The sequence below is a fragment of the Sebastes fasciatus genome, chromosome 18 (genome assembly GCF_043250625.1).
Source record: "Sebastes fasciatus isolate fSebFas1 chromosome 18, fSebFas1.pri, whole genome shotgun sequence".
Taxonomy (NCBI): domain Eukaryota; kingdom Metazoa; phylum Chordata; class Actinopteri; order Perciformes; family Sebastidae; genus Sebastes; species Sebastes fasciatus.
This window is the reverse complement of record NC_133812.1, coordinates 7,258,041-7,281,462: the sequence shown is the minus strand read 5'-3', so window position 1 is coordinate 7,281,462 and position 23,422 is coordinate 7,258,041. Positions and strand designations below refer to the sequence as shown.

At 41.9% G+C, this 23,422-nt stretch overlaps 1 protein-coding gene across 1 annotated transcript; it reads left to right on the top strand.

The window, feature by feature from the left end:
* Positions 1-2,487: 2,487 nt before the first annotated feature.
* LOC141755810 (uncharacterized) lies at positions 2,488-22,278 on the top strand. The gene is made up of 23 exons (XM_074615038.1): positions 2,488-2,726; positions 2,962-3,039; positions 3,652-3,775; positions 3,864-3,966; positions 5,830-5,943; positions 6,030-6,146; positions 8,970-9,130; positions 10,241-10,387; positions 10,691-10,793; positions 11,170-11,298; positions 11,559-11,741; positions 12,689-12,945; positions 13,110-14,057; positions 14,642-14,738; positions 15,120-15,227; positions 15,735-17,486; positions 18,381-18,503; positions 18,601-18,729; positions 19,019-19,211; positions 19,361-19,485; positions 20,657-20,847; positions 21,504-21,637; positions 21,819-22,278. Exons 1-23 carry the CDS (start codon positions 2,708-2,710, stop codon positions 22,049-22,051), a joined length of 5,568 nt encoding a protein of 1,855 aa, XP_074471139.1. The 5' UTR covers positions 2,488-2,707; the 3' UTR covers positions 22,052-22,278.
* Positions 22,279-23,422: the final 1,144 nt, after the last annotated feature.

Below are 23,422 nucleotides of genomic sequence, written 5' to 3'. Positions count from 1 at the left end.
GTTTACATTCCTAGAGATTGTCCTATTAGAAAGAAAGTGCTGGGTGAAATATATATATGCTAATGTAATGTTAATATATATATACTGTATATATATGTATTGCACGCCCTTTGCAGACGTTTAGTCATCCATGGCTTTCCTTTATATTTATTTTATATATATATGTATATATATATAATTTTATTAATTAATTTTATTTCAAAATTTATTTCGGAACATAAAAAAAGAGAATGATCATACAAACAAGTGGACAGTCAGAAAAAAAGTAATATTTACATACAATGAAAAGCATAAGCAAAAGAAATTGTCAAACACTTGATGCCTTGGTTTACATATTTGAAAAGGAGTGAGAAGAAGTACAAATGTATTTAATCCCACCCCTTCTCCATAAATCATTCATTGATAATTACCCAGCTTCCTTATTGAGCTAAACATATACTCTAATTAATTTTCCTAAACTTGTCTAAATATAATAATTATGACCTTTTATCTCTGTCATACAAAAATATAAATTAATTACTGATATAATTATCCTTATCAAAATATAAATTAAATAAAGTTGTATAATAATAAACTGATTCCATTATGAGATTACAGAAGAAGGAATACGATAACTAAATATTAGAGAACAGTAAAAATAAGAGACTGTTGACTTTGTTAATACTGTTTGTACTGTTTATACTTATTGTGTTATGTGTGATGACTGGATAAAATACTACTACTACTACTACTACTACTAACTACCTAAAATGACAGAAACTATTTTTGGGAAAAATGTTTTTTGACTTTGACTTTTTTAGTTTGGTCCATGTCCCATCCGTTAACATGGAGGAGGCGGCCTTTATGACCTAAAGCCTATACTGCAGCCAGCCACCAGGGGGCGATCCAGATGTTTGGGCTTCACGTTTGGAGAGCTGTCATGTCGTCCATCTTTGTATACATAGTCTATGTTTGAGACACACAGCCCGTGAAGTGATTCCGACTACTGCTGGCCAGAGGCTAACACGGTCGTGTCTAGAAGGTTGCGCTAACTGTTCAGTCACACCGGAGGAGGGGATGGATCACGGCTCCAATGTTTTGAATTTGGACTGCTGTTACGCATTTTACATGCTACCTGTCTGTGCTACATATTGCTCCTTAAAAATAAAGGTTCTTTGTGAGAACGATATTCCATGAGGTATGCAGTCTGACCAGTTTGGTGTAGTAGACTATTAACAGAAAAGTAGGGCTTGGCTGTTCAGGAAATACTTGCAGGCACAAGAGACCTGCCTACCCCACAGCCAACTGAACTATTTCCTTGTCTTTATTTTTTACTGTTCTGAAATATCCCATTTCTTAATTTCTTAATTTTCCACCTTCATTTTTAATATTAAGCATATAAAGCCAATGTTTTTTTGTTTTTCTTAACAAATAATACATAATTTCATTTAGTTCAGCTGGTATTTTAACAAATAAACACAATAAATTGAACACAGAACAATATATTTCTTTGACAATGAACAAAACCATCATCTGACGGTGGTGACAAGCAACTGATGGAGATCAAAACTGATTAAGTATACTAGCATTTTTTCCCCCAAACAATTGATTGAGGTCAACAGGTGAAGAAAACTAACAGTTTTTAAAGATAACTATGGTAACTAGATCCTAGGGTGAAACATAGATATCTGCACACTCAGATGAATATCATTTCAGTTGGTAATTCACGGTACGCTTTGACATATTGAACATTCTTAACCTTATTTAAAGGTCCCATATCGTGCTCATTTTCAGGTTCATACTTATATTTTGGGTTTCTACTAGAACATGTTTACATAGTTTAATGTTAAAAAAACACATTATTTTTCTCATCCTGTCTGTCTGAATATACCTGTATTCATGCTCTGTCTGAAACGCTCCGTTTTAGCGCATTTCAACGGAATGGCAACGGAATTGCGTTGCTAGGAAACTAGCTTGGGTTCCTGATGTAATTCGCATACACTGCAACAGGAAATAAACTGGGACACATTTAGTGTGTTTACATTTAAAACTGTGAAATGGTCTAAATATTGTCGATTTGTGACATCACAAATGGACAGAAATCCTAACGGCTGTGTGTATTTCTCCGTGGATTGAGTGTTTTGATACTTTCATAGTATTCAGATATCACTTAAAACCTGCTTTAAAATATAAAAGGACATGCAAATCTCACTTTTTTCAATATGGGACCTTTAAGTTCAGTGTGGATGATATAAAAAAGATAGATCAACATCCTTGCTGGGTACAATCAGAATGAGATATCAATAATGTAATTGTAGAAGAAGTGATGTGGTTTTTCCTACAGGAATAATGACATTGTGGATATCTGAAGTGGTCTCTTTGACTAGGAAGACTTGAATTAGGGATATGTTAATATATTAAATGATAAAGGGCCCTGCATTAGTCCATCCCCCTCTGTGCTCTCTCCGCCCTCTGAAGTATAAATGAGCTGAGCAGCATCCAGTCAGTCAGCAGGGTAACAACTCTACAGCCACAAGCTGCTGCAACATGGCGGAGAAAGGCTTTGAGCAACCGCGGTCCAGCCGGTCCTGTCCTCCAGCCCAGCAGTAGAACACCTGTCCTGTGGTAGGACACGTCTCTCAGGTGTATCAAGGACACGTTTGTCTCTGCAGTTCAAGAGAAACTGTTGTGAAATGGGCCGCTAAGTGAGAGACAGGAGGAACTCGAGATGAGCCGACACGCAACAGGTAGGAGAGACCAAGTGTTGATCCACGGTGCGTAATGTGGCGCAAAGTGTGATATCAAGTTCTAATAAATGGAGTTTCTGCATCACTTTACAGAGAGCTGAGCTTGTTCTAAAAGGCTGTGAGGAATGTGCTGGATCTGTTTCCTCCAGTGGTCATGTTACAAGGAAATGTTGGAAATAACTTGTCGGGCGTGTTTTCAATAAAAACATAATCATTTCCCTCAAAACCTTCTCAGACTTCCAGGAGGAGGGTGTCCCCTCCCCACCGCTGCCTGCTGATCATGTGCTCCACTCTGCAGCCGTGCTATTCCCTGGTAGCTATTAATCCTCCTCTCTCTCTCACTCTCTCTCACTCTCTCTCTCTCTCAGAGTAATGTGTTGGCCTATAATGCATGAATTCAGTGGCTTGGCCAGCAATGGGAAATGCAAATTAAGAGTTTATCTCAGCACGTTAGAGTCGTTGTGTTGAAGTGACAGATGCTGAGATAAGATAAGATAGAACTTTATTAATCATATAAAGGAAATTATTTTGCCAGAGATTGCTCAAAATAACAAGAAGTTCAAGTGTATATAATAAAAAGTACTATTTCTAGCACCAGTGCCTAAAAGAATAACAATTAAGTAAGATACATTTAGTAAAATGAGTAAATAACATAAGTAAAAGGTAAAGTAAGCTAAAAAACAGAAAAATAAGTAATATTGCCATGATGAGAAGAAATCAGTAATATTGCACATGATGAGGTAAAGCAGTAATATTGCACATGTTGGACATTAATATTGTACACAATGAACAATGATATTGCACATGATGATGTTGACAATAATCACAATCTTCAGTTACTGTATATTGGCAATATTGACTTGATTTATTGAATTAAATGCCTAGATTGTTTCGTCAAACCTTGAGATGATTTCTGTCTGTCCAGGTGCATTTGATCAACACGGCTGCCCTCTGATCGTGTTCCCAGTAGACGAACAGGCCAAACTCTCCTCAGAACTCAGCAAAGCAGAAGTGGTGGACTTCGTCAATTACTTCCTGTGTCTGCACAAGTACGTGGCGATCCAACAGGCTTATTGTGTGTGTATGTGAAAGGGAGTATACAAGATGCACTGATGGGATTGTTCTCTCTCTCGACAGTAAGAAGCAGGAGAAGCAGAGTTTGGTGTCCGTGGTGGCTGATCTGAAGCATGCCTCGCTCCTTACGACCAGGGTCATCGCTGAGACTCTGCTGCTGCTTGAGGTATTGTCATGGCAGAGTGCACTGTGTGACGCTGACCTGCAGCGTGTTTCATGTTCTGAAACTAGATATCCACCACGTGCAGGAAGTGACCTCTGGAAAGTGGAAAAATGGATGGCTTTTTTTGTAGTTCCTAGCCTTGGATATATAGTCCAAGATGGTGCCTGTTGGTTGATGACACTGTGAGGAAATGTTCACACCGGTTAATAAACTTGTGACAACACCGTGTTACAGATTACACCGGACATTTTTACCAGAAAAGGTGATGCTCGATATCTGTGGAGCGCTTATCGAAATCTTTACCGTTGGACGGCTGCGTGTCTGGCCTCTCCAGTCGGGCTTTCGCTGCAGGGCCGCAGGTTTCCACCCGGCGCCGCTGCGCTCACCGTTTTGACCGCTGCGTCCTCTGCATGGCGATTGCCTCATTAACATTATGGTTCCCTTAAAGCGTGATTTATGCTTGCTGCATCCGCGAGGGTCGCGAATGTCTGCACGGCCAAAGTGATGTCTCACCGTTACTGCCCTTCGCGGGGGGTTCTGTGCAGCAGGTTTTTATGCCCGTCCAAATTTTTCAAACTACGCGGACACGGATGGGCGGGGAATAGAGAATATTGAGGAGCTTTGAGAAGCTGGCGCAAGGTGCACGCACTATAAAAAAGTACGCCATTGCGGCTTTCACGCGGTGTGACAGTTGCTGCGGTGCTTGGTTGTGCACCTCTGAATTTTTGTAACTATGCGCACGCTGCGCTTTTTAATTTCAACATGGACGCCTTCGAGGGAAGACTGGCCGAGCAGGTTCCCCTGTACAGACACCTCTACTGTTCCTATACTATACTATTCCTACTATACCTCAGGGACAGTCACATGTCATTAAATACTTAGAAAGAAATAGGCAACACACTGGAGAAAGAAGAGGCTTTCTGCTGCAGGCTGTGAAAGAATCTGAGAAATCGTTTTGTAAAAGCTTAAAAAAAGGTCTGATGGAAAGAGTGGCGACCCGAGGGGGAAGCACCCAGAGACGAGAAGTAGCTCGCTTCGTTGCTTTTGATACAATAATTAACATTTGGAATAGTAGTAGTTTAAAGCTTTGTTCATGTAGGCTACTTATAGGTTGTAAATGGTCATGGAAATATTTGTTATGGGTCCTTTTTTGAAAAGTTTTGAAATTTTGTCCATGAAAATGTGTGTGAACTAGTGGGCAACCTCCGGGTCTGAGAAGTGAAGCCAATGTGGAAGTGTCTTGAACTTGCATTCTTTCTAATAGCCAGCAGGGGGCGACTGCTCTGGTTGCAAAAAGAAGTCAGATTGTATAGAAGTCTGTGAGAAAATGACCCTACTTCAGTACAGCATGATGTTCATTTCGTAAATTATCGTCCCATTTAGAGTCAGATAGACCATAAAGCAGGGGATGCTTTAGGGCGGGGCTACCTTGTGATTGACAGGTCCCTACCACGGCGTTGTCCGTGTTTCCGTCTTACAACTTTAACCCTTTCAAAGTGTGTTTTCACTTCAGGAAAGTTAATTATAACATTTTGGTCGCCTAAAAATGTCTTATTCAGCATTCTGTTGTACTTAGCTCCACCCTCTCGTTTCACTTCTGGTTCCAAAAACCCAACCTGGCCAAATTGCCGAGTACCCTGTACAATGCACAGAGGGCAGTAGATGTGGGGTCAATAGGGATCCCGACAGGTTTATCTGATCATGTGTGTAGTGGCCATAGTTGGAATTGCAGGTCACGTGGCGCCTGCTGACCCACGAACACCCTCTTCTCTTATTCAGATAAAATCATTACAAAAGAAAACGGTAAATGTTTTTCTGAGCATCCCAAACCGAGCTAATTTCTTTTCCTTTCTTTTCCTTTTCTAGTTGCACAAGCGGACAGTCCACAGCGTGTACATAATCCAGCCCAAAAAGAAGGATGTCGTCAGGCTTTTGCTGAAAATCCTGGCTCCGTCAAAATCTTACACTGCTTCTTTCAAGGTGAACGGAACAATCCTACAGTGTGCCGCCCCCCAGCCCCCCCCCCCCGGGTTTGACTTTATAACGCTGATCTCATCTTTTTGCAGAAAGTCCTTCTGAAAGAAATCTCGGAGCTCTCAAACTACATTGACCGAAGCCAGCTAACGGCATCGTTGGGCGGCTACCTTATCTACTGTCACCACAGTTGGGTGGCCTTCATCAAGGTAATCTATTTTTTGGAAAATGTCATGTCAATAGCTCTACTCTTGACTGCCTCCCAAGGAAATAATATCTGGGTTTCCACCAAAAGTTCCTGGGACTTTTAGTCTTTTAGACTTTTTTTAGTTTTCCACATTGTAGAAATCCTCTAAATATTCAAATCTTTTAGGTAACACTAAGCTACGCTTTCTGTACTCCAACACAACAAACTCCTCTCTCCAACTCTCACTCATATTTCCACCGTTGTCTCTGCAACAAGTCACATGACACAATAAAAAAGGTAAGAAAAACCTTTTTTATTATAAGTGTCAACTGACAACACCTATAACAACAATCTGAGCCTGTCAGTGGCAACAACGAGAACTTTTAGTGGACGTACATGGACGGTGAGGAGTTGCCCTGAGCGATTACATTACAGCTTGTTTAGCGGTTGCCGTCTGCAGCGTTCTCTCTCAATACTGGACCAATTTCAGAAACTGTTGTCCCCGTTAGACACATAGACACAAAAACATGAGAGAATAGTGTCCAGGGTCAGTGTATCTTTTGGTCATTTCAATTTTCCTTTAACAAACGGATATTAAAAAAACAAAAAATAAGTGGTTATTTGATTTTCGCTTTAAAATACAAAAAATTTAATTGAAATACAAGGCGTCACAAAGAGATGAACTAAACTTACAAAGTAAAAAAAAAAGGGTAAAATAAAATCACTAGAAGACAGAAACGGGAAAAAAAATATTTTTCCCTGAGACAAACTGTTATTATTTCAAAAAAATCCGTACTGATCCATGTCTATCACTTTCAGTTACACAGCAGCACCGTCCTTTTTTCCTCTCTCATACACATCGCCGTACTCATACGCACTCTTACTTTGTAAATTGCAACTTCCGGTCGCAGAATATGAAAAATACGGACGTTTTTCCATTTCTGTCTTCTAGTTGACAGAAATGTGATTTTATTTTTGTATATCTAGTGATTTTATTTTTTGTTTTTAGAAATTGAAAATCAACCTGTTTTTTTTTTTTTAGTTTAGTTCATCCCTTTTTGACCCTGATAAAGAAATGTCTTGTATTTCAATTTTATTTCCGTCCAGGTTGAAAAATACTGAAGTAACCCTTTAACCATTCTGAACACACAAGTATCTGAACGATTCAAAGCGAGTCTTATGAATCCGTCTTATGATCAGTCAGAGGGCTTAATACAAAGTCGCATTGTCCTGCTGTCTTCGGCGGCGGTTATTGTGCACACAAATACAAGCTCAGTTATTCTGCCTACGTCTGAAGTAGCACACAAATACACTCCCGTTTATGCGAAACTACTACAGGCAAATATTTATTCCAACTATTCGTATTCTAAATATTGCTTCTTTTGTGATGGAGAGCGCGCTCCGCTCACTCGGTCAGGAGATGTTTTCATGTGTGAGTCCATTCATGAGCTCCGTCCGAGCGGCCTGCGTCTATTGTCCGTTACCTTGGTGAAGCTTGTGTGCAAATGCCTCGCGTGATCAGCTGACCTTATTAGCAAGTGAAAGGAGTCCCTCTCTTCCCATTACATTATACATTCTGTCATGTTCATCTGGGGCATTTGGCCACGATGACACTATTCATTAACCGTGGCGGCTCTCTGACTACAGGAGACCTATTAGGGATGCAACTACTGTACATAATCTCCACCAGACCTACTTTTAGATTGCGGGTGTTTGCGGCAACTTCTGTTGAGCATAAATCAGAACAGCTTTTACAATTAATCCACCAGCAGCTTGATTTATTATCAAATTACACTATAAAAGTCAGTATAAATCATACATGCATAAACTAGCTAATCGAATAGATAATAAAAGGTAACAGTGAAGTCTCAAAATATGACCTTGTTTAAAACACAATAGCTAACTTGGCATGAACCATCTTGGCCTTTTGAAATGGACTCTGCCAGAAAACAGTCATTCTTTGAATAGGACTAGAACATTTTGCTCAACACAGCAGTTCATCAGTTTAATGGTCCACTTCAATCCAATATCAGTCTTACAGCTAAGAATCTTGGTGTCATCTTTGACTGGAATATGACTTTTGACCATCATGTCACTAAACTTGTCCAGACCTGCTTTCTCCAGCTAAGAAACATTGCAAATATCAGATGCATCTTGTCCTCCATGGATGTTGAACTATTAATTCACACTTTCATATTCTCCCATCTAGACTGTTGTAATTCCCTCTACACCTGCCTCAGTCAATCTGCTTTAAATCGCCTACAGGTGGTTCAAAATGCAGCGGCCAGGTTATTAACCAGAACTAGCCGTCGGTCTCACATCACCCCTGTTCTGGCATCCCTCCATTGGCTCCCTGTAAAATTCAGAATCAACTTTAAGATCTTGCTAATTACATATAAGGCACTGCATGACCTCGCCCCCAGTTACATTGCTGATCTCCTTGTTCCATATTCGACCTGTCGAACACTTCAATCCTCTAATCTCTGCCTTTTATCCATCCCCCGCTCAAACTGCAAAACAAAAGGTGATCGGGCCTTTTCTGTCTTAGCCCCAACTCTCTGGAATCACCTCCCCCAATCTATTAGAGCTGCTGAATCTCTGAACTGTTTTCAGCGGCTTCTAAAAACCCATCTCTATAGGCAAGCCTTTCTATAGGCCTCATCCACATGTGTGTTTGTCTGTTTTTGTTTGATCTGTTTCTCATTGTTTCTGTGTTTCATATTGTAATTTTTCCTTGTTTTTTTCATTGTTTGATGTTTCTTCTTGTGTGTGTGAAGCACTTTGTAACGGTGTGTTTTAAAAGGTGCTATATAAATAAAGCTTTACTTACTTACTTACCTTGCAGGAGATTGATGAGTTTGTTCAGGAGTTCCTGTCTGTGGTCCAGCGGCTGCCCTCGTGTATCTCCACCCTGCAGGCTCTGTCCAGGCTGGCGATGCCCTCCACTTTCAGCGAGCTCCAACGCTTCTGCTCCACCAACGAAGCCAAGTTCCAGCAGCTCAGGAGGTCAGGTTCAAACTCCCACAGGCCGACGTTGGTTCAGTCGATAGTCTGACTGCATGCAATGATTTGAGAATCACAAAAAAATCAAGTGAAATTTAGCTTATGCTGTCCTCCTCCTTGCAGGGATGTATAAATGTCTCCTATGATATGTTTCCTTATTTACATGACATCTCTGTAAAGATAAAAAACTGCAAAATACAAATATTTTTCAGTGACTGGCAACAACGATGAGTGATTGTGTGACCGGTTAACCTTCACACCTTGAATGTGAACATACTGTGAATTTGAATGCTGTGCCGGCAGTAGCTCAGTCCGTGGGGACTTGGTTTGGGAACAAGAGGGTCGCCGGTTCAAATCCCCGGACCAACCAAGTGTGGAGAGGTGCCAGTTGGCCTCCTGAGGAAGGCACCGGACTCTCAACCTGCTCCTGATACTCCTAAATAATGACAATAATAATAATGTGTACAATACAAGTTTCGAGTACGGTTCGTTTGGGCTGGTGTGAAAGCTGTCAATGGAACCCTCGACTCTGTGTGCTTTGTTCATTAACTCTATTAAAACGTGTGTGACAGCGATCCAACAGTTATAAGTACAAGACGCCTTGACGCCATCCCCGACGTTTGCACCAGTCATCTGGCAGCGTGCAAAGGGGCTTTTGTGCAGTCCTGTTTCTACCTGTTAGACTGCAAATTGACCACATGTTATGATTAATGACTAATAATCAGTTATTTCTTCATGAATATATACACATCAGAAGCATGTGCTGCATAAACTTATGTCTGCATAAACCAAATGGATAGATTTCCCCTCGTGGGTCCGAATGTTGCAGGATGATAATCAGTGAGTTACCTGTCAGTCTGTAGAACTTCACGTTTCTGGCTCGTTTGTAAAAAGTCAGTTTGAACATGAACCAGAACTAAAATTCAATAATGTATCATTTTTTCTCCTTGTGCTGGACCAAATGAACACAACTCCAGGTGTGAAAGCAGCCTAGATACACAAGTACACCACTAATGCAGGTTACAGAACCAAAAAACAAAAATTGTTTTATATATTTTCTTTTACCCACTACACACCATCTTCAAACTAACCTGTATTAATATTCCTCCTTAGGGAGCTGGGGCTGGATGAGCTGCTGAGTCACTGTGAGAGTGTGGTTGAGAAGCTGCGTCACCCTGAGAAGGAGCCGTGCTACCAGGCGATGGCTGGCACTGCCCTCTTCACCCACACCGCCTTCGACATGCTCCAGAACCACAGCAGGTACCGCGGGCAGCCATTTACCACAGTGCTCAGTTGCACAACCTTTATCTTAATCCTCTGTAATAACTCTTCCCACACATACCACACCATGTTGCACAACGGCTAAAGTACAGTGCCAACATGCTTTTGACTAGTTTGTTAATTTAAGAAGCCATAGCTGACATTGTGGGGTAATAAAATGTATTCATGGCAAATAAATTTATTAAATATGACTTTTTTTTTTTTTTTTTTACAGATGTGACTCGTAATGAATATGAATAGATGATGCCAGCTCTAGTTAAAGAGCTTTTTTGTATTTTACAGGATAACTGCAGCTGTGGAAAAAGTGGAGCTGCTGTGGCAGCAGGCCTTCTCTAAGGCCCGTCTCCAGCTGCAGGTGTTCCAGCTGCGAGAGGATGCTCTGCAGGTGAGTCGGTGCTTTCACACCTAACCTGTTTGGTTGGCTGTATAAATGGTGCATTTCCCCATTTTGGTGTTGTTCATTGTGACTGGTGTGAAAGCTGTCAATCAAACTACTTTTTTTTTTGCCTAAAATGTCTCTTTTGATAGTAAAGGTTGCTGACCCCTGTTCTAGACGCTCCCACAACTTTGTGTACTAAAAGACACTGGAGTTGGCTGTTCCTTTTGTTTTTTCTTACACATTGCTCCTTTTTAAAGTAGAGTAATGATCTTACCAGTATGACAAAATGTCTCGGTACTCTTCTTATAGAGAGGTAAGTAGCTGTGGTTAAAATGTCAGACTACTCTATGAAAAAATGAAATGTGTTTACTTCTGCGTACAGATCACAGAGCAGATCAAAACCCTTCTTCAAGAGAAACTCCAGCCGTACAAAATCCAGATTGCCAAGGATGCTGCAAAGGCTGCGATGTTGGTGTCTGAATTTGAGGCGTCCATTCACACTCCTGCTATGGTACTTATTTAGTTGATGTGTTTTCTTTCCGATTTCTTTGTGTGTTTTTTTTTATGTGGCCTAAATGTTCTCCCAATTGTGTTGTAGTTTTGATTCATCAGTCTCTTTCCTGATTTATGAATCTAATATCAGTCCAACACATCCACTCTCATCCATCCATACCTGCTTCCTTTCAACAGTAGTAATCACAGCAGTGGTTCACATCACTCTGGCTGTCATATTCCCTATGATTAACCCCTTCCTCACCTGTCGCCTACCAGGCACTGATTCGCTGTGCTGAAGATGTGATCCACACGGTGGCAGAGATCCTGCTGGTTGAGGGTCAGACCGGGGAGCGCTGGGTTCTGGATCTGGAGAGGCTGAAAGAGAAACTTCACTCTGCTGTGCACTTCATTCTCCAAACCCTCAGAGCAGTTTCTAACTACCATCATCACTACAACAAGGCAGGTTCTCAGCATTTATGGACATTTAAAAGTGGTCCTGCTCATTGCTACAGAGATCACCATCAACTGCAGTGTCTAGTACTGTAGCTGAAAAGATTGGTCCATTTTCATTAATCATTTTAAGTAATTTCTCAAATAGAAATTCTGTTACATACCATTTTCTCAGGGAAAACCATTCTGAATTGCTTGCATGTGAGATGTTTTATTTCAGTGGCAGTTTAAGATGAATCACTTAAAGGACCAATGTGTAGGATAAGATAACTTTATTAATCCTCAAGGAGAGTCTTGTGTCAGAGATTGCTCAAAATAAGAATAAAAAGTAAATATAAAGTTTCTTATTTTTCTGTTGCTCTAAAATATAGACAAATATATAAAGTGTATAATAGCACCAGTGCCTAATGAAGTTGTTATAAAGATACATTTAGTAAAATAAGGTGTAAAATTTTCACCTGATATTGTTGTTCTCAGTGTGCGATGGTGTTAGTTGCATCTAGCGGTGAGTTTGCAGATTGCATTCAACTGAATGAAATGTTGGTTGATGAGTAAGAACTAGGGCTGTCAATCGATTAAAATATTTAATCGCATGATAGTTGATCACAATTAATCGCACATGTTTTATCTGTTCAAAATGTATCTTAAAGAGAGATTTTTCAAGTATTTAATACTCTTATCAACATGGGAGTGGACAAATATGCTGCTTTATGCAAATGTATTTATATATTTATTATTGGAAATCAATTACCAACACAAAACAATGACAAATATTGTCCAGAAACCCTCACAGGTACTGCATTTAGCATACAAAATGTGCTCAAATCATAACACTGCACACTGCAGCCCAACAGGCAACAACAGCTGTCAGTGTGTCATCCCCAGTCAGTTGGTATGTGAGCAGTACACAGCAGGCCTGTTTATGGGGTTGAACCTGTTTACTGTTCCTATTACAGGCCAACAGCTGGTACAGCCGGGTCCTCTGTGAGAACGTCCTCCAGGTGCTGCTGTCGGGTGTTAACGGAGACCACGGTGGTCCCACAGAGAGGCAGAGGAGGAACTTGGGGACGGTCCCTGCATGGAGGTACAAAGTTTCCACTTTCCTGAAGAAGAACCCCCCTCCAGATGTGGAGGCGCTGCTTCATCTGGCCCATCTGTCTAACGCCATCCCAGATGATGAGGTCCGGGAGGTGGGCAAGCAGATGTCTCATCGGTGAGAGAGCGTTGAGTTTCATGTCACCACAAAGACGTTATAAAGACAGACCTGTGGCTTCTTTGTGGTAGTGCTCTTATAGTGACGCATTCTTATCCACAACATTTTACATTGTTGACTGTTACACGACCGATTTTACAGTCATCTTTTTTTTAATTCATCAGGTGCATGACCCTGAGGAAACTCCTAATTGGTCTGGGACCCGTGGCTGTCGGTCACCTCCAGCTGGCCTTACAGTGGCAGTATGAGTTGCTGAGGAGCAGCCATGTAAATCGTCCCTCTGTTGTTGACGGCGCTACAAACGGAACGGCCAAGGTCATCCAGGACCCCGGGAAATGTGAAAGTGTTAAGGAAGCAGCCCGTCTTCCCAGAACGTCTCCTTCGAATGCAGTTTCTGGGATGGCGTCAGCCGAGGCCAAACCCCCCTCCCTCAGCTCATTCGACTCAGGCTTCGAGGGAGCTGGGAGCAGCCAGCTGGAGGCCTGTGGAGGGAGGGACGGAGTGGACGGTCTGTCCAGATTAGCCGGGAGCAGGGACTCTGCGAGACCTGCCACGACGAGTCAAATCCTCAAAGAGAACATCTCCAGTGTTTCAGATTGCGAAGATCACCGAGAGGAGTTTGACGTCGGCTCTGTGGGGAACTCCTCCAGGAACAGCATCCAGATCATCCCTAAAGTAACTGTTGATTCCCTCAATGTGGAGATCAAAGTGAAGCGCTCGGCTGCACTACCTAATAACCCTTGGCTTAGCTTGCCAGTAGACGATCTGGAAAAGTCGTACACGGTTACCATCACACAGAACCCAACACCGCGAAAGAGAAACCTCCGTGATCCCTCAGAATCCCGCACTGACGCCGAGTCCAACGGGTCTCGAGATCAGCGCACGCAGACGGAGGTGTTGGGCAGCGCACAGGCCGGAGGGCCACAGAGCAGGGACTCTACGCTACATTCACAAAGCAGTTTGGGGGATCCCGAGCTCAGTCCCATTCGCAACATCCTCTCCAGCACGATCACCGATGGAAGAGACGAGTCCGTCTGCACCACCGAGGGGATTCCCACTCTCCTCTGGGACTCTTATGATCTTCATGACCAGAATCAGGAGGCTGTTGACAGGTAACTTATCTGTTTCACAATATCAATTCAGTAAAGTTTAAATATATTTAACACGTAATTTGATCAAATAAGAGAAGTAGAAGGATTTGGGTTCCACTGCCTCAGTGACCAGCTAACTGTTACTGTTACGGTAGCCTCCCCTTCATCTGCAAATCTTTTTGTAATGTTGAATCTAAAATGCTTCCACACATTACTTCTCAAGTGATTTGGCATCATGATTTTACTGTAATCTAGTTAAGTGTGTGTGCAGTTTACAGTGATAACAACAGCACCACTCACATTTATTTAGTTATTCCTGGACTTCATACAGAAATGGACAAAAGCAGACCTCTCATATCTAGCCAACGCCCGTCTATCGTTGGTAGGGTCGACTACTATTAAGAGTTGAAAGCATCTAAAAGCTGCGCACTGGGCTGCTGGTTCTCAGTGGAACTGACTGGAGTCAGTAACAGTTTGACATTACAGGGATTCATTTGTTGAATGTGGATGTCACTCACAAGTTTTATTAGTTTGTTGAATTTTGATAATGTATGTGCTGGAAGATTGGTTTCGCTAAAAGAAATCACCATCTGCTTTCTTTCCAGTGTGATAGATCTCTCCCTAAATGACTGGGATGTGAAGGAGCAGGAGGGTTTGAGGGAGGTGGAGAAGATCCTGGATAGGGCGGATGAAATACTAGAGGTAAGAGATGCACCATTTGAGTAACACACGGGCCACACAGGATGCATGACGGCTATCTCGCTGAACTGCTGCCACTCCCACACGTCTGGTATCCACACTGCTGCGCTGACGCTGCCAGCCCTTTACAAACTTACCTTACTTAATGGCCATTTCATTATAAATGTCATTAATATTTATTTTAGACAGAAAAAGTTTAAGAAGCGTGTGCTCATTTGTAATAATCCACAATTAAAAGCTCTATTCATTTAAGGAGTTCAGTCACTGTATTTTCCACAACACTGTCCTGTAAACATTTCAGAATAAAAGCCTTGTGTTAACAAATGATGATATAGCGATAATTATATGGCGCTCTGCGTGTCCGTCCTTCTGTCCGCTCTACAGAAAGAAGAGAATATTCTGGCTCAGGAGGCCGTGCTGGATGCCCTCCTGAGGTCTGAGGACGGGCACAATCAGTGGCCGCTGTGGGCCAGCGAGAACCAGCTCGGTGTGGTACGTTAACAATACTGTAGTTCAAATCCCTCATCCGTGACATTTGGTTACATATTGTGCAAGTGGGTTTTATCAGTTCGGTAGCAGTTTCATTTTCCTAATCTCAAGGATGTTTTGTTCTTAGATGATTTGCACTACATTTCACAGAGATCAAATTCCTGGCCAAAGTGATAAACTGCTAACTGAAGTGTTTTTTCTTCTCTTGAACCTTGCATTCCTTTTTGATCTTTGTGTTTAACCCTCACTGGTCGTGCTATCTAAAGTTTTCTTTTAATTATTCCAAACCAGCAGGTGATTTCTTCTTCCAGAAACATAAAGTTACTTATTTATCTCCTTGGTCGGTGGTCAGTAGCCGTCTGTGTGAAATCTAGCACTTGATTTTGCTATTAGTCCTGGTTGAATAGTTAAAATGTGACTGTAACAATAATACATTTTCAGTCATTTGATTATTGATAAACCTACAGCGTTTGTTCATTATGCTTTATCTGCTTATTCTCATTTTTAAAGATGTCATCTAGTGAGCTGGCTGAAGCCGGTGTTCTTGGCCTCGAGGATGACCTTGATCCTGCAGAATCTGACCTCCTCAGTGAACCCAGAACTGGATCTGCAAGTGAAACTAAGGCGTCTGAAGAAGACGATGGGCACTGCACCGAGGCTGCCACAGGAGCAGAAGCAGAAGCATTCCACAGCAGGCCGGACCTGCTGACGGAGCTGAGGAACGTCCACGTCCTGGATGAGCTAATCAGGGAAGAGAACCTGAAGATCCACGCGCTCCGAAGCTGCAAAGAAAACTGCAGAGAGAAACTCTCTGCAGGCAAACCTCCGGATACAAACGGGAGTAGTTTAAGTATAAGTAAAGAGAGGGAGGCTTTCCGGTTACAACTGGAAAAGGAGAAAAGAGAGGTGGAGAAGCTTGAGAAGAGTTTGGACAAAGAGCGCAACGTGAAGAAGCGCAAGGGTGGTGTTAGAAGGGTTGTAAAATGTTCTATAATGGAGAGGGCTAGAAGTGAGAGTCGGGAAGACCAAGCCTTGTGCGATGCGCTTTTATCAGGTAACCGATCACAGAGAACACTTTCAACATCTTTGGTCCAGAATGATTCTCAGGTTCAGGAAACCTGTGAAACTGAATCTATTCCAGCAGTGTTGGGTCCTGATGTTGCCAAAGAGGCGACACCGCAAGACTTGGTTCAACTTCCAGATTCCCAATATCAAGATGATTGCTGCGGAGCTGAGCTATCAGTATTTAATCTAGTTCCCTCAAATAGTAGCTGTGATTTGAAGGAAGCTCCTGAAGAGGTGGGAATCCAACCTCAGGGATGTATCGATGGGACCAAATTAGACCAAGCCTTGTGCGATATGCTTTTATCAGGTAGCTGTAGCCGATCACAGAGAACACATTCAACATCTTTGGTCCAGGATGATTCTCAGGCTCAGGAAACCTGTGAAACTGAATCTATTCCAGCAGTATTGGGTCCTGATTTTGCCAAAGAGGCGACACCACAAGACTTGGTTCAACTTCAAGATTTCCAATATCAAGATGATTGCTGCGGAGCTGAGCCATCAGTAGTTAACCTAGTTCCCTTAAATAGTAGCTCTGATTTGAAGGATGCTCCTGAAGAGGTGGGAATCCAACCTCAGGGATGTATCGATGGGCACAAATTAGACAGAGCTGGCGAAAATGCTTCTGAAATGAGGCCAGATGATGGAGCGTTTGACCCAGGTGGAAAATCACACCTTCCTCCTGTGCCTAAACCAAGACTCAAGGCTTCGCTTCCTGTGAATGTCGACCTCGCGGAACACAAACCTCCTCATTCCAAAGAGTCCTCGGTTGCTCTAGATCTCGGTTTTACGCGACCTGATCGACGAGATGAACCACTTGACGCACTGCCAGAGAGTGCGACTCCCGCCGTCAATCAAAATGTGAAGGAACAGAGCAACAACAACAACAACCATGCACTCACAGAGACATGCAGTGGGTCATTACAGCACTTGTCTAATGAAATAACCACTGAGGGTAAAGAGGATTCATCGGTGGTGCCTGCATGTTTGCCACAGACAGATTTACAGCCGGCAGAGGAAGATCAGCGGTCAGCAGCAGCCCAGCTGCCTCCTGACCAGCCTCGGGAGTTTGACCCCGGTGGAGGAGATGATGAGCAGAATGAAGAGGTGCCTGATGGTGTTCAGAGCTCTGAGTCCATGAGGATACCAGGCTCTGGGTCAGCTGGTATTCAGGCGCAGCTTAACATCAACATGAGAGAGGTACGCGATCTACTGTAACACGCCGCGTTTTAACACGCTTAACATAAAGAGTGGAAGCGGGGGGAAACAGCAAGCCTGGCTTTTTCTAAAGTTCAAATAACGCCTCCTTTTACGGTACATGTATATACTAGGCATTACGATAAGAGCGTGTAAGAACTGAATGCAAACTAAATGTGACCTTCTGGTTAACATACAATTTCACGCTTATTCAAAAAGTCAGTCAATCACTAATAAATAAATAAATAAATGAATAAATAAAACAAAATGAATAAATATTAAATAAAATGAATTAGAATTTAAAAACTCTACTTCAGGGAAACTGAATTTCTAGTGTGAATAATTAGTCAAACTTAATAATAATAAAGAACACATCTCCGACCTGACCTGAAAATGACAGGACGCCACCTCAAGAGTGTCGTTGAGAAACTTCCCGTTTCCACCGATAATCTCAGTGTCACTCGCACAATATCAGGACATTCTGATGTGGAATTTCAGAATTAAAGCCCTCGAAATGTCATATACAGTACGAGCTGTGTTCCCTCTAAATGCAGATTAGTTTACTAGAATGATCATACATACATCAAAGGGTTAAATCAAACAGTTGTGTTATTTTAGAGAAAATATCGAGATATATATATCGTATATCGCGGCATAGCCCAAAAAATCTTTTAAATATATTTATAAGCCATATCGCCCAGCCCTACTACTACTTCTTAAAGTGAAATGTGACAAATATGGAATATGGTTTCATTGCACATATACCGTATTAACTGACTGTTTTGACTGACTGGTAAACAGTCATGAGCCTTTATGAACCAGGTTGTGCAGAAAGGAGAGTTCCTCAACACTGCTAAGCATCCCCAGCATTATTAATTTTTCTTAATGTAATTGCAGATGTCAGATTTCAAGACCCCCATAGTCCTGGACACGGGGTCTGGTTTGATGAAAGCAGGGTTTGCAGATCAAGACCTCCCGAACATTATATTTCCAACAATTATCGGGATGCCAAAATACGAGGTAAGGCCATACAAACATTCTACTTAGTGTATTACTACTATAGCTATGGGGCTTTGCTTCTAGCCAGCTTCTCTGATCCCATGTTCTTACTCTGCAGGAAATAATGAACGGTAACCTTGAAAAGGAGACCTACATCGGACACGAGGCTCAACACATGAGAGGGGTCCTGGCTCTGAAGCATCCCATAAAGAACGGGATCATTTGTAACTGGGATGAAATGGAAAAGGTAAGTAAGGCTGTGAGATGTGATGTCACTGGGTGTTGCTACTAGAACTGTTTGAGAGAGAGAGAGGGGCAGCTTTAAAAACCCTCCACTAAACCCCCCCTGCTGTGTGTTTCTACTCATATAGTGAGTGGATTAGTTCAAATGAAACTTATCGTACGATAAGTCAATAACGTAAAAATGATGGAGGTCATGTTTACATATCGTAGGATACATATTAGGAGTTCCAGAATGAATAGGTTTGTGATTATAACTTAGCTCGCTACTTTGACTTAAATATGAACTGTTTTAGATTTGGCATCACACGTTCCAGCAGCTGGGTGTGGAACCAGAGGATCACCCCGTCCTGCTGACCGAGGCAGCCATGAACCCGTTGGCGAACCGTCAGCGCATGGTGGAGATCATGTTCGAGTGTTTCACTGTTCCCTTCGCCTACGTGGCCATGCAGGCAGTGCTGGCACTTTATGCAGCAGGGAGATCCACTGGTAATTTCTTTTTATGCGTTGTGTTGGATAGATATGCATGGTTGAATAATTTAAGTCATAAATGGGTAATATTTCAAAGCCATATTTTCCTTCTTAGATCAAAAAGAAAATGTGACTATTATGCTTATTGTGCTTTTTTTTCATTGAAGGTGTGGTGTTGGACTCTGGAGACGGAGTGAGCCACAGTGTACCCGTGTTCGAGGGCTACTGTGTACCTCATGCAGTGCAGCGCTTCCCTCTGGCTGGTGTAGACGTTACAATGCATCTGACAAAGGTATTCACGAGCACTTCTGTTTGTTATTCAGTTTAAGGGCAGTGATGTCGATGGATGATACTTCGAAGACGTGGGTCCCGGTGAGGAGATCATCCAGGGGAATATGTAGCCACGCTGTACAGGGTCAGTGGACATCCGGGCCTTGGACCAGACATCTTTTAATCTCTCTTGGGTCGTAATTCATTAATTTAAGATGGCATAACCTTTTAATAACTACCTTCATGACGCAATTAAACCGAATAATGCAAGAGGCGAAATCGGTTACAATCAAAGTGGCCGACAATGGACCAGAATTACTAAGAACATGTATTTACGTCATTTGCGAGGGCGAGAGGGACGGACGGAGCTGGTACAGCAGAGGGCAGCAGATGGAGGCGGTGTTGATGTGGATGTTAATACTGAGATAAATGCAGCCAAACACACACACTTGGGTTCTAAATTTGATATCCAGAGCATTAATATAGCAGCAAACAACTATTGTCTCTGTAAAGATATAGAGGAATAATGTCTACCTGAGCAGAGAACGAAGTCTCTCTCCCTCTGCGTGTGTTGTAATCGGAGCTTCTCGGTGCTTTGTTGACATAACCGGCCGGCCATGTCCCGTTGCTGTGTGGTGCAAGTTAAAGGTCCCGTATTGTAAAAAGTAATATTTTCAAATCTTTTATATCATAAAGCAGGTGCTATATAAATACTGTGAAAGTATCGAAATGCTCAATATACAGAGAAATACATACAACTCGTTTTCAGAAATTGTGCGTTTGAAACAAGCCGTCAGGATTTCTGTCTATTTGTGATGTCACAAATATACAATATTTAGACCATTTTAAATGTAAACATTCTCAATATGTCCCTGTTGCAGTGTATGCAAATGACATCAGCTGACAGGAAGTAAAAATGGACCCAAACTGTTGCTTGGTAACGCAATTCAGTTGCAATTTCGTTGAAATGCACTAAAACGGAGCGTTTCAGACAGAGGGTAAATACAGGTATATTCAGGCAGACAAAATGAGGAAAATAATGTTTTTTTTTTACATTACAGCATGTAAACATGTTCTAGTAGAAACACAAAATACAAGTATGAACCTGAAAATGAGCATGATATGGGACCTTTAAACTGTCTTCAGTCCCTATAATCCCTCAACTGACCACGTTGGTGCGCCTGTACTTGAAGCTTCTGCAGGAACAAGGGGTGTGCATGCGCTCCACGGCAGAGATGGAGATAGTGAGGGAGATGAAGGAGAGGTGCTGCTGCGTGGCGGTCAACTACGAAGCCGAGCTGAGTCAGGGGGGGGCGTCCTGCAGAGAGATGTATTACACCATGCCGGACGGACAGATCGTCACACTCGGCACGGAGAGGTTCAGGTAACCGTCTGCACATCATGTCCTGCTTTAGTTGGACTCTCAGTGGGGTCCTAAAGGAAATCAGTAGATCTCCAGAAATTGTATGTTCTGCATGTTTTAAATAATAATCTATTTAGCTGTTAGGATGAAAAATGACTAGCTAAATGTAAAACATACGAAAGAAAAATAAGTCTATAATAAGAACAAGACTTTTGGGAACAGAACAGTACAGTCAAACTACAATCATGTTAACTCATTATTGTTGTTTATCCATGAATTTGCTGTCCTGTCCCTCTGAGATCTAAAATTGATGTGAAAGTACAAGATTATGTGATATGTCATGGTTGCTTAGCGACAGGGTCACAGGGGGAGCATTTCAGCCAACACAGAACAGAGTACAGAGTAACAAAGTTAGCTGTTAAAACCTAGAAGGTTAACTTCTGGGAGGAGGAGGAGTGGACTGAGCATCTCCAATCTGGGGCTGAAATCCGGCTTAATCTGTCCAGTGTCCTGGCTTTAGTCTTGTTGGATAATGTCAAATGCCAATTTCCGATCTAGAGTACCAGAAAGCCTCGTCCTGCAGGTGTTGTACACGTTAGATTGTTGAGACCGGTCAGAGCAGACTGGGCACAGCAGCTATCTCTTATAACCGTCTACCTCTCTCCTCGTTCATCCAGGGCCCCTGAGATTCTCTTTAAACCCGAGCTGATCGGACGGGACCATTACGGGATGCACGAGAGCGTCTTCAAGTCGATCCTCCGCTCAGACATTGACCTGCGGCGCTGCTTTCTGGGAAACATCGTACTGTCAGGTCAGTTGGTTTTTGTTAAGGTGTTCCACACCATCTGAGGGCTCAAAGATGAACTCCAGCTGTGCCAGTAAATCAAAAAGGCAGCTTGCCATGTTTTATACTTTGATTTGGTCCTGTTCCAGTTGATTTGATCTTTACTTGAATGATATATATATATATTTTTTAATCTCTTGGGAGCAAGGTGGGAACACTCTGCTGCCTGGCTTTCCTGAGCGACTCCAGGCTGAAATCAAAGGACTGGTTCCTGCCAACATGGGGGATGGCGTTCGCGTCACCAGCCCCAAGGACAGAGACTTCTCGGTGTGGAGCGGAGGAGCAGTGCTGGCCAACCTGCCCTCCTTCAGCTCTGCCTGGATCAGTCAGGAAGAATATGAGGAGTACGGGCCGCAGATCGTCTTCAGGAAGTGCTTCTGAGACGGACCGTCGTAAGTTCTGCCTGCTGGACGCCGGTGTAATGTACCACATAATAATTAGTTTTACCCTTGTCATCAGTGTGAGCTCTTAATAGACACCAGTAGGTTTCTATTGACCTTCTGCTGGCTCTCTATGCCTATATACTGAGATCCACCCACATGGCACGGGTGAAATTGGTGCTTGTGTCATAAGATTCCTGTCAGTCGATGTTATTGTCCCTCAAGAACCTCTAACTTAAGTTTCCCATTTTTTAGGGAATGTTTTTCTGTGTCCCGAGAATTTAAGCGCAAGTATATTATTAAAGTTTGTCGTTGAGGTCCTCCGGAGCCGGCCTTTAATTGATGTCTGCCAACTCCAAACATATATATAATATAATATCAAATTACAATTTATCAAATAAATTGATAATAAATGAAATAAATTTGGTATGACAAATTATCGTTCTATTAGACATGGTGAAAGTTGCATTAATTCTCAGTGCCGCTGTGCAGTGTTCACAACTATGAATTTTTTTTTTATTATTATTATAGCAGGATTAAATTCTTTATGATGGATTATTAGGGCCACTGTTAGGGAAAATATAAATAAAAGTAATTTCCATAATATTATGACTTAATACTCAAAAGTTTGTCATGTAATATTTCAACTCTTTTCCCCTCAAAATATTACAACTTTATTTTCCAGGTACTTGTTTGTCATAACAATATTTTTGATCTTTACTTGTAATGTTACAACTTTTTCCTTCATAATTATGTAATCTTCCTCAAAATACTTTTAAATTGTCATAATATTCAGATTTATTACAATTTGTTTTCCTAATAGTTGAAACTTTGTTGTAACATTAAATAACATTTTTGTAATGTGGCTTACTCATAACATTACTTTATTCTCAAAATCTCTTATGTGTATAAATATATATATTTTCCTAGCAGTGTCCCTAATACTCCACAAAAAGATGATTGCACATGAATGTTTCCTGTTGCTGCAGTAATGTGAACCGGAGAGGAGGAAAATGTGGATTTATGGATTCTATAAAAGTCATGTTTCTGCTGGTTATTTTCCCACATGTTGATCTTCTTCTTGACTCGACTTTTGGTTGAGGTTCGTTGAGGTCCGTTTTTAGGATTGTGTGTAGCTGCTGATAATGAGCTGCAGGTCCATGGAGAAAGATGTGAAGTACAGTAATTGGTCTGTTGAATAAGCAGATGATGGTAAATGCTACTGCTGCAGGTACAGTGCTTGTGTATTGTTGAAGTTCTCGTTAATATTTTCTTGAGTGCCGTGTCTTGCCACTAATTTTCTTTGTTTTTTTCTAAAATATCGTATCTGAGAACAGTCGATGTGTGGATTTTGAACACTTGCACAGTAGTG

What these genes read in the sequence shown, in the direction of transcription:
- LOC141755810 (XM_074615038.1), top strand. An exon ending in GCGAGAACCAGCTCGGTGTG is followed by an intron (nt 15,228 to 15,734) that starts GTACGTTAACAA and finishes TCATTTTTAAAG; the next exon opens with ATGTCATCTAGTGAGCTGGC. An exon ending in GGGAAACATCGTACTGTCAG is followed by an intron (nt 21,638 to 21,818) that starts GTCAGTTGGTTT and finishes CTTGGGAGCAAG; the next exon opens with GTGGGAACACTCTGCTGCCT.